The following is a 12,395-nucleotide window of genomic DNA, read 5'->3' on the forward strand; positions in this document are numbered from 1 at the left end:
CCCTGCAGAATACACACAACAAATACTTAGAACAACAAGTGCACACAGCTTGCCACAGAAGTACTTTATTATGTTAATGTAACACCTTGCATTTTACTATGTCACCTGACATCATCACATACCTATTTAAAGGACGCACATTACCTGCTCATTCACAGCTACTCATTTCAAAATGTTGCGAATGTTTAGGAGACGCAGGAACATTCTTTTCTATGACATGCTTGCTGATCAAGAGAATGATATAGGGCAAGGTAGGGACACACCGAGGGACAGTGACAGTGACGCGGATACGACAGGGACAGGGAGAGGGACAGGCCGAGGGACAGGTAGAGGGACAGGAGATCAGAGGAGAAGACAGAGGAGACAACTTGTGCCTCGTCCGCGTCTGTACAGGGAGAGAACCCTGTTAGATGGGATGAGTGAGGAGGAGATTGTAAGTCGCTATCGTTTGAGTTCAGCAGCAATCTTAGCTCTTTATGAGGAGATAAGGGGGGATTTAGATTTTTTCACAGCCAGAGGTCGTGCAGTCCCTGGGCTTGTTAAAATGCTGTGCTCATTACATTATCTTGCTTCCGCGTCATACCAGACAACTGTGGGCATAGTGGGCGGGGTCTCGCAATCTACATTCTCGCGGGCCTTGACCCAGTTTCTCTATGCACTCAATAGACGCGCTAGGAATTATATTCATTTTCCTACAGAGGCGACAGAGTGGCTGGAAGTCAGGACTGGCTTTTATAATATAGCAGGGATACCATCTGTGCTGGGTGCAATCGATTGCACACATGTTGCTTTGATTGCACCTAGTCAGAGTGAGCATGTGTACCGCAATCGGAAGCACTACCATTCACTCAATGTACAGGTGGTATGTGATGCCACGATGAGGATAATGCATGTGGTACCCAAGTTCCCTGGTTCCAGTCACGATTCCTCTATCCTGAGGAACTCTTCAGTCTTCCATGCGTTCGAAGAGGGACATTTTGAACCTGGTTGGCTGCTGGGTGAGTACATATTTACATGTTCTAACACAAAACACATGTTGATTTAGGAATGTTGGCATTGTACAATTTGATCACTAATGTCAGCTTATGTGTGCTCCATTCATTATAGGTGACTCAGGATACGGAATTAGGCCGTGGCTCTTGACTCCGGTGCTAAACCCTCAAACTGAAGCAGAGGACAGGTACAATGCAGCCCATATATCTACAAGATCTGTTATAGAGAGGACATTTGGCCTACTCAAGACCAGGTTTAGGTGTCTGGACAGAACTGGTGGGGCTCTTCTATACAAGCCTCAAAAAGTGTCTGATATTATCCTTGCCTGTTGCATTTTGCACAATGTTGCACTCAGGCACAATGTACAGTCAGACCTAGCTGAGGCTTTGGTAGACGAGCATCCCACCCATGTAGCTGCTGAAAATGAACAAACAGCCAGTGGTGGCCAGACACGACAGAATCTCATCAATTCATTTTTTTCTTGTAAGTACAAACTCATATGTTCCTAGTACTACTTTTATAGTTTAATTATGTTATATTAACAATAATGTTTCTTTATATAACCTTCTGTTAGGACACAGATGAATATGGGTTGCACACCTTTCTTTTCTCTGCTGTGTGCACAAAGGGATGTGGCACCGGTATGTTATTGTTGCACAGGTTATATAATCCCTCTTCAATTGTACTTTAGTTGTGTGTATGTGAATACAAATTGGGTAACAAAGCAATAATATTTTAGCATTGTGTTATTCCTTATGCTAAGACAAAACACATATTATGCCCATAATCATTCATGCTTCTAGTATGCTTACATACAATGTTATTGGTGCAGTGTAACATGTACATCCATATGATGTGTACACCAGGCTGATTTACATTTTGAATGTCATGAAATATACATGGTGTTGTACATTTAACACCAAATACACACTTTGCTGTGTTGTTTACGGTACTGAAGATGGCATGTCAATGTTTGCAATTTATATATTGTTCCTTTGCATTATAGGTATATCTCCAGTATGACTGATCATGGTATGTATATTTGCTGACATCTCTCATAAGATGTGGCTACCTCAATCTTCCTATAATTATTGGAACTAAAAACCCAACATATTGGTTTAAACACAAATGTTACATATATGTACTTTCTGTATCATGTATATGCATTTAGCTACTCTTGAGCTTTCATGTGCATTGTATTACAAAATGATTACTCACATTTCATCACATTTTATGTATGTTTCCTTATAATTTCCATTAATGTAATATAGAGGTGGTTGGAGAAAAGGGGATAACTGTACTTATTTGTTTACTTACGGGAGCACATTCATCACTAGCATAGACACACTTTTTAAGACAACTGTTTGTGTCTCTATCAATTGGTGTAGGATCCATGTATAACACCGACAAATGATAACACCAGCTTTATTATGGTAGCTTATATCATCATATTGACTATACTATGTATTTCTAAACGATTAATAAACACAGTAAACTATAGTTAGTTAGGTTAATGAAATATACACAGAAACGTACTTCATAACATGATGGTGATGTCATATTCAGAACATCATGCATTGGAGGGGACCATAACATCTGGCCACTAACATTATTTGCTACAGTCCCAAACCATTTTATCTACATACCCATGTAACAAGAGATTTTAAAAATAAATGGCTACTTGGTTGTAAGTGTCCTTTACATTGGGAGAAGGAGTGGCTCACTGAGTAAAGACACACACTGGCACTGATAGTTTGAAGCAGGGGAGTCTGGTTCAATTCCCGGTGTGGGCTCCTTGTGACCTTGGCCAAGTCACTTTATCTCCCTGTGCCTCATGCGGCAAAAAAACATTTGTACGTTCCACGGGCCAGGGACCTCAGGCTGAAACATGTGTCTGTAAATCGCTGCGTACAACTAGCAGCCCTATACATGAACATGCTCATATTATTATTATTATTGTTACATAGTTTCGACAGTCATACGTTCCATTACATATTAGAATACACAAATGTGTTAGCAGAGTGGGAATGGTTGTTATATATAAAACACACCATGTCATAAAATGTTAGTAGTCATTAAAGAACACTCAATAAAAATTCATGAGGCACTCTTTTGCAACATCATTATGTTAATTAAGTGCTTATGCAATATAGGCATAAGGGTATCACATTTTTAATTGTTTGTTAATAAGCGCTGCAAGCAATATAAAATTAGTTCCATATGTAGTATAGTAGTCGGTGGCTCCTCCTCACAATCATCTCATATAAAGGTAGACTCTTCTGAAATCATACATTGATCCGATTGTATCTTCCCCGACATCTCTGAAATACAGCAAACACATGATGGTCAAAGATGGCACCTTACTAGATATGCATCCGTGACAACGCGTTACGCAGCTCTATATGATTGTGTAGATACACACGTCACTCACTTATATGTTAGAAGTAAAACTGTTCATCAGTATGTAATGTTTCTTTAAATTTGTAGCAGGCATAACTATGTATAAGAAGTGAACGTTGCCTGTATACTGAAAGATGTGCGCGCACATCTTTGTGTGCGCACGCACTTCACGCTTGGCTCCACTAACTGTTAGCGCATGCGCAAAACAAAGCGTACGTTGTGCGTTCAATACATGTTGAAAATACCAGTAAACATAACATCTTTATTTCAAATACAATGAAGACGAAACTACATTCGTTCTAAACGAGTACATCTGTATTCTTTTTAAACAGACGTGTTTGAACAGAAAGCACGGCCGATAACACAATGCGCAAATGCAATACGTGTGACGTCATGTTAAGCCAGCGTGAAACGCACGCTAACACTCCTCCCACTCAATTAACATTCGGCTAACGCCCAGGGTACGCCTACAAACACTGAGCCGCACGCATCACACACTGCAGTTACCGTTACTATAACAAAACATGACAGCCAATAGGCTTTGAGGCGCGCACGTCGCTTGGGGGCGGGACTTACATCACTAATCCTTTTTAAGGACGCCTTGGCCCATGACAAGGGTCCCACGTCATACGTGGTGGACCCGGTTTTCAATGTTGTAGATGTTGCATGATAACAAAACAGGTATGTGTTAGAGTAATGGTAAAATGTTGCTAATATGTTTAAAGGGATAGGAAAGTACGTATATTTATTCCGTCAGCAATGTGTACTACTCTTTCAGGTCCTACTATATTGTATTAGGAAACAATTTGTTTGTGATCGCTACATGTTATGCAGTCTGCAATGTTACGCTGTATCCACGCATTGAAAGTGAAAATGGTGGTTACAAAAAAAAAAAAAATTTAAACGCAGAGTCAACGCATAACGATTGTTATATTTACCATTCTTCTAGAATTAACTCTTCGCCTGGCTGCAACTGGTCGCTCCAGAAATGCAAGCCATTTTCATCCACGCTTAACCCAACCGCTGAATCCAGTATGGCACATATCTCCTCCAGGATGCGCTCATAGGAATCGCCACTGCTTTCTTCAAATAATTGGTCGGGAGGTAGGTTCATTTCTTCCGGTTCCCATTCCAATGCAATTTCAGCTGAAAGGCTTGGTACATAATCATAGTACTTTTGTTCTTGTACAATGTGGGTTTCAGGAATGGAGGCTGCAGATATTGCAGCACGTATCGATTCAAACGGATCAGTAGTAGCGGATACATTGCTATTGCCATTAGGAATAAATATGCCTTTCACGACAATATAAGTGCCGTCTTTCAGGATAAATTGTTTTTCCGGGGCAATCTTCCAGAAACCATAGGTGTGTTGTAGCTTATCCTGGTCACGTTCAAAAAAGTCATTACTTGATAAAGTGAATCTTATTGAGGAATTAAAATTCCGTGCATGCTTACGGTCTTGGTAATAAGGATATTTTGCTCGAATGAAATCATCGATTTGGCGTGTGCTTGCTTTCTGTCCGCGACTGTTCAAGATGGCTTCACAGATCATGTACTTATACCCTAAAAGGGGATTAATATTGTTAACGAATTCATCAGCCATGTCTGAGTAGCACAAAAGCTGTGTGCAGGTCTGTGTTATTTGCTCATCAAAATGAATGTGCTGAATGGCTAACAAACTCCTGTTTTTCCTTGTCAAGGTCAACAAAAGTAACTACTTTGACTCCTTATTTCAAACGCCAATTGGATTTGTTTGTCTAATTGGGTTAACAGTTGTGGTTCGTGATATGGGACTGTGGGAGAAACATTTCTCCTTCTTTTATCTCGTTTGTGAAAAACATCCCTAGACTGTGAATGCGTTCACATAGTGTTTTTTTGAAAAATAACAAAGACCAGTGTGTGAAAATATTTCTTAGCCAGGCATATCAGTAAAAACACACCTGCAAAAAGAAATGTTTTTTCCCCGCTTACATTTCTGTGTGTATGTGAAAGTCTGGTTAACTCCCTGTCTGCATGAGTTTAAATACGTGTGTATATATATATATATATATATATATATATATATATATATATAAATATATCTCTTATAAAAATATATATATATTTATATATAATATTTTTTTTTTTTTTATATTGCAGGAGTACACACAACATTGATGGCATTAAGTATACCTTGTATGAAACCTATTTAAATGGTGAGAAACATGATTGAATTAAGTAATAAACATTTGTTTAAGCACAATACTGTTAGAGTCTCATACTTAGGATATTTCTCAAACATTAGGCCTGTATTATTAAAATAGTGTTTTCACAAGGAAGCATGAAGTGTATTAGTTTGTGTATACCAGTTTATATAGTACTATATATATATATATATATATATATATATATATATATATATATATATATATATATATATATATATATATATATATATACACACTCACACACTCACACTCACACTCACACTCACACTCAGTGTGTGTGTGTGTATATATATTATTATACATTCTGAGATGTTATAGAAACGAACACACAACTGATTAAAGGACAAAATTACAATGGCCAAGCAAGGCAAAGGTAAGTAATAATTTACACATAATCCTGCTGTACACGTACAAGAAAGATGTTTGCACTTACTTAGGTGTTTTAATAATTGCATGTGACTAATATGCATATGCAATTCTTACATCAATTAACACACCCAAATGCAATGTTTTGCTGCAAAGTCAATGGCAGCTTCTCTAAACTTAGCAACTGGCTCCTGGTGGACCATTACTGAACAGACGATTACAACATAAATATTTATAACACAATTAATTATGAGTGTTAACATTTCCAAAACTTCACGTGTACAAGAACATAGTTGAAAGTTTGGAAACAACACAGTCTTCAGCATACATACAATAGTAATTAGATAATCTGAAGTCAACAAAACAAGACCAAAGACATATTTTCTGAATTATAACATTTATTTTTTTTGTTCCTTTTGCGAGCGAGTAACAGGCCTGCTTGTTGTCTCTTGAATTTTCCTTTTTCTTTTGCCACCAACTTTAGGCACAACAGAGCCACTTTGAGTGGCCTCTGGCACTTCACGGGCAGGGCTTGTGGCCAGTGACTGTTCACCTACGGGGCTTGTGGCCAGTGACTCACCTACAGGGCTTGTGGCCAGTGACTCACCTACAGGGCTTTTGGGCAGTGATTCACCTACAGGGCTTTTGGGCAGCGATTCACCTACAGGGCTTTTGGGCAGCGATTCACCTACAGGGCTTTTGGGCAGCGACTCACCTACAGGGCTTTTGGGTAGTGACTGTTCACGGACAGGGCTTGTGCCCAGTGACACATGTGAGCAAGTTGGTAGACACTGCACAAGTGATGGTTGGTCTGTTTCATGTGTGTCTTGTTTTGTTTTTGTCGCCTCCTTTGTAGGTGTCTGCTGCTGAATTTGTACAGATGGCAGCGGTAGGATGTCATCAGGAACCTGCACAGCAATGTCTGCTACTTGACCGGTAACATTTGGGCCTGGTGAATGAATATCAGATGAATGTGGTGAAAACTGACCTGCATGAACAGATCCTGGCTGGGAGGTGTTGAATTGTGGTACATTAGTCATTCTCCAGTAATTAGCTTGTGTTTGCTGAACAACTAATGCTTCGAATGAGGTGTTGATTTTTTGCAACTGTTTAGGCACTTCAATGAAGACTCTGTGGAGATGTGCCAATTGTGATACTGTTTCTTCCTGCAGTCCAATCATCCTTTCCAGCACTGTCATCATGTCTGAATGGCGACGATTTTCTGCGTCCACTATTTTTCCCTCTGAAGCTACAATTGCATCGTATGTGGAAGTTGATGGACGATTTGGCGGTACAACAGTTTCTATTGGCACCTCTTCATGGTCACATGATTGTATTTCAGTCTCTTCTGTGGCGTCATCCTCATCATACTCATCATCCTCATCACCATGATGTTCTAAAAAGAAATGTACACATTATTAAATGGCATGTTAATGTATGCTGTGTTACTATGTAATTGTACTGTGTCCTAAGTAACACCTAACATGTTAGCATACGTTTTATAACCTCATTAAAAACTACCTTGACTTACGAATAATGTTTGGACTCAGTATGAAATATGAATGAATGAAAAGTTGCTCTAAACTCAGAAGTCCTACATGATAATTAACATCACTAACACAATACATGTTGCCTTACACTTAATTTTCACTGACACTAAGTAATCCTATTTAAAGAAGATGTGCAAAACAAATAATGCACATGACAACATAACATATAGAAGAGCACATATTATATGGCCAGCAAATGATACACTCACCTTCTAGTAGTGTTGAGCTGGCTGACCCAGGTGAAGACACTTGTTCCATCTCAGGTGACACATGTCCTCCAGGGGCAACTATATATAACAATAACATAAGTTTTACATTTACATGTGTAAATATTGAACAAACACTTATTGTATGTTCTGTATTTATGATTAACTAACAACATCAGTTCCTTAACCGAAAATGTGTGTGAAAGTGAACATAAATAGTTTTAATAACACTGTACATGCCTGTGTACTTAGAATTTTTGAGTTCCCTAACATACAACATACTATGTTTCTGCAGTAATGCGTGAGGATAAATAGATTAAATGAGTACATAAAAATCATATGTTGTGTAGTGATATCAGTATCATAATGTACATAACTATCATGAGATGACCATTCACAATGGTTATCATGAAGGTGGTCATATTGCAAAAAGTGTTGTTTTTGGTAGAGGATATGTGTGGTACATTAATCGAAGATGTGGCACACCTGAATGTGGCTGTGACTCAACAAGACAACACATGCAGTGTGTGATAATGTGTCTTTCATAGTAGTTCAACTATAGATATGAGTGAACTAATGTGTGACGTACGCTTTGATAAGTAATGAGTTGTTGGGGCATTTAGTAGCTAGAGTTAAGCTTTCAAATGAGTGTGATTAACTTCAGTTGTGCTATTCAGGTTGTAAGAAAGGTATTCCCTTCCCCAAAAAGCCTAATCAGCCACACCTTTCAATGACTTGAAACAGGTGCAAATGGTGTGAACTAAGTTGACCGTGAAATGAGGCTGTAATTAGTGTGTGTGCTGAACCCCACCCCCTCTGTTGAAGTGTATGCTGTGATGAGATATTAATTGCAGCTGCTTTAACACAATGGTAGATGAGCTAAGTAGTCATCTGCAGTGTTTAAGTTATGAAAACAATGACATAACATATGATACGTGTGCCTCATTATGCTGTCTGTATATGACATAAAGCAAAAATGGACCTTTTCATAAGCAACTATAGATGTGTTAGTGCCAGTGATGTTTGTAGGCCGTTACATGCAATTTCTTTGATGCATGCTTAAAATAGGCAGTAATGTCATGTTTGTCGGAGTAAAATCAATAAAATACACAATAATATGATACATATTTCTGTTCTGTACCTGTAGCTACTAATAATTTCTCATGAACATGTGTTACACATGTGTACTACCCTGTTGTTCCCCATCTTCGCCCACCATCAATTGCTTCCACTGCAGCTATGCATTTTGGGAATTCACATGTAAATGAGCACGCAATGGCACGTGCTATATTAGTTACTGCTTTTAGTAGGACTACTACATATATGTCTATTTTGAGATATATATATACAGAATCAGACATATACATATATAGATGCAGGTATGCTTATATTGTGAAGACAGTATAAAAAGCAGTGTAAATATGCAAAATAACTGTAAGCAACGACACGCCTAGTACAGTAATATTTATCACCTGCTGGAAATTGTGACGGATAAATTCCAATGTCACGGTCACCAGCCAAGCCTTCCACGACGACGGTAAGTAATTTTGGCCGAAGCAGCTCCTCCAATGGAGTCAATATGAGACGTTGTGGTGTGGGCCCACCTCCAGTGCCAGTAGCATGCACGCGTTGGTCTTGTATTTTCTTTTTCAATTTGGACCTAATATCATCAAATCTTTTCCGACAATGATACTTGTCCCTGACACTATTCCCACAGGCATTGACACCAATGACTATTGTGTCCCACATTTCTTTTTTGCTTGCTGCACTTGTCCGCCCTTGAAAAACATATAAAAGATATGAGGTAAATTAATAATAATATAAGCACCAGTTTCCTACACTGCTAGCTGTTCCAAGAGATAGCAAACATGCTGTTTTATGTGTAATATGTGCAGCACATGAGCATTCACTACTAAACCTATACATGTAAGCAAGGTTGCATTCATATTGTATGCAGTTCTGGCAAATTGACCGCCTGTGTTTATTTGTCCTTGTAAGGCATGATAAAAAGCTGTGTTTCCACACTAATGAACATAGAAAGATATTGTGTACCCATATTTGCATATGAACAAAACTCAGATGACCTAGGATCACATGTATTTGAATAATAAATGTAAAGTTACACTTACCTACTAAATGTCCATAGAGACTGTCATAGTGCTCCAGAATGCCAGTGACAAGAGCCCTATTTTCCTGGTCATTGAAGCGAGGATTACGTGGCTTCTCCACACGTTTTTTCCGAGCAGGTTTAGGGTCAGAGCTTGGCTGGTGCTGACTGGACTCTCCTTCTTCCAATGGAAGAGCCTCCAAAAGCTGGCCACCAGCAAGCACGCCACCACCAGACACCCCATCAGCAACTGCGCCACCAGCAGCACTCCCAGCACCAGCACTCCCACTCACAGCAACAGCACTCCCACTCCCAACAACAGCACTCCCACTCCCAACAACAGCACTCCCACTCCCAGCAACACCACTCGCAGCACCAGCACTCCCACTCCCAACAACAGCACTCCCACTCCCAGCAACACCACTCGCAGCACCAGCACTCCCACTCCCAACAACAGCACTCCCACTCCCAGCAACACCACTCGGTGCACCAGCAACATCACTCCCCTGAACAGAACGTTCACTCCGACGCGTACTCGCACGAGTAGCACTCCCACTCCCACCAGCATCACTCTTCCCACGCTTTGCGGGCATACTTCCAGCACTCACAAAAAACAGACAAGAAATGTACAGGCAATCACACGACCCACTTCCACATATAAAACAAGACAAAGATGTAAACAAAACAACAAAGGACAAAGCTCACCCAATACACAACAAGTCTCTCAGTCAATATGCAAATCTTCAATCGTCCAGCTCTGTGCGTCTCTCTCTCTCTCACTCCCAACAACACAGAGAATGATTAGCAGTACACGTTGCCTTTAAATATGGCGCGCAATCAAAAACATGCTTGTTTCGCCTGATTCAGCAAGATTTGTGATTGTGCAACCTAACAGCACCCCGCCACGCACGCCGATACACCTGTGTGTGATCGGCTCATCATCGTGAGAGTGGGCGGATTTGTTTTCTGGTTGATTTTGAATGTATTCGGCACTTACTGCATACGGAGAGGGAAAAACGCCAATAACATGACTAATCGATAAGCTTGCCGATTTCACATAATCGTCGCTTACTGCATGAGGCCCAGTGAGCATATCAGCATACATCTCTGGCAGACAGAAGGTCAGGCGTGTGTAGAAAGGTTAGAAAGGTTAACAGGGGAATCGACCATTCATCTGTTTTGTAACTGCAGGTTTCTCTTAGGAAGTGATCCTTTGCAGCAGCTGCACTGCCTCGAAGCTTGGGCAGTTGCCTACTTGATGCCATGGGATTTGTATAGCAAAAAGATCCCTCCCTTTGAGTCAGACTTACACAGACACGGTCTTGTTAGATATTTCTGGAGAGATGTTTTTTCTCTTCTTTCTTGAGCATTGCAAGCCAACAATTTGTTGGATACCTCTCTGTTTTCTACTTGTTCGGTTGATTTAACTAAAACCCAAAAGTAGCTCATGCTACAGCCCCAGAGACATTTATTAGGGCCTCTGTGGTCACCGTGTAACACATGGCTAAAGCTTACTGTGTTATTATTTGCTTCATGATATTACTGAAAACATTCCAAGCTAAGGGGCATCAGATTTCCTTGAGGTATGACTTCCTCTGGGAGGATAACTTCATGTGGCACTAAAAGGGTTAGCGCCACTACGCCCAGAGAAGCCAGCCACTCACACGCCCCATGTACTTGCAGACTTCTGACAATGAAGGCGTTAAAGGGGCAATTGATGGTCATACACACTGAGAGTATTTCTATATCATCACAGTGCACTTGTCCAAAGGCTAAAACAGCATTCCCTAGCAAATACATTTCTAGGTAAGATCATGGCAATGATGTAGCCTTGTTCCCCATGCATGTCACTTAACTCTTTTTTTTTAAATGTATATAGATGAAGAAATTATTGATATTTGTATTTTCTTTGGATTTCATTGGTTTTACGCTATGTCAGTTTCTGTCAGCTATTTGATTCTATGGAAGTTATTCATTAAACTGCTGCAGGGCATATCAGGGCACGAGTTTACATGATGACAATTTAATGAATAACCTATATGTCTTAGGATGAATATATGTCTAAGGTAAGTAACGTTTGTAACCACATACCTAAGTACCTTTTCATTTAGCTGTATTTCTAACTGCATCTTTAGTTCCCTATTAAATATGCAGTAGTATAGCCCTCCCCTTTGTGCACAACTTCTTTTTATCTCACTCCTCTTCAGCTCTTTGCTATAACCGAGACTTGGCTTACTCATTCTGACTCTGCACTGGAATCTGCCCTCTCTTATGATGGCCTTTCTTTCTCCTACACTCCGTGCACTGATGGCGGGGGTGGAGCCGTAGGGTCTCCACTCTTCTACCTGTCATTATCAAACCCTTCCTATTCCTCCCTCTATTTCCCTTCGAGGCTCACACTCTTCAGCTTTTTCTCCTCTCCTTCTCCAAGTGGCGGTCATCTATCGCCCACCCACCTCTACTCATCCCTCTTCTGTCTTTCTCTCACACTTTGAACCCTGGCTCTCCTTCTTTCTCTGCTCTGACTCCCCTGTTCTTCTCCTTGGGGACTTCAACTGCCATATTG

The 12,395-nt window shown here is 40.2% G+C and overlaps 1 protein-coding gene across 1 annotated transcript; it reads right to left on the reverse strand.

The window, feature by feature from the left end:
* Positions 1-6,364: 6,364 nt before the first annotated feature.
* Positions 6,365-11,629, reverse strand: LOC142496624 (uncharacterized). Its single transcript, XM_075603286.1, has 3 exons — positions 11,494-11,629; positions 7,726-7,803; positions 6,365-7,362 (listed from the first exon to the last, which is right to left on the reverse strand). The coding sequence occupies exons 1-3, from the start codon at positions 11,627-11,629 to the stop codon at positions 6,365-6,367; spliced, it is 1,212 nt and encodes a 403-aa protein (XP_075459401.1).
* Between the last annotated feature and the right edge of the window lie 766 nt (positions 11,630-12,395).

The sequence above is a fragment of the Ascaphus truei genome, chromosome 6 (assembly GCF_040206685.1).
Source record: "Ascaphus truei isolate aAscTru1 chromosome 6, aAscTru1.hap1, whole genome shotgun sequence".
Taxonomy (NCBI): Eukaryota; Metazoa; Chordata; class Amphibia; order Anura; family Ascaphidae; genus Ascaphus; species Ascaphus truei.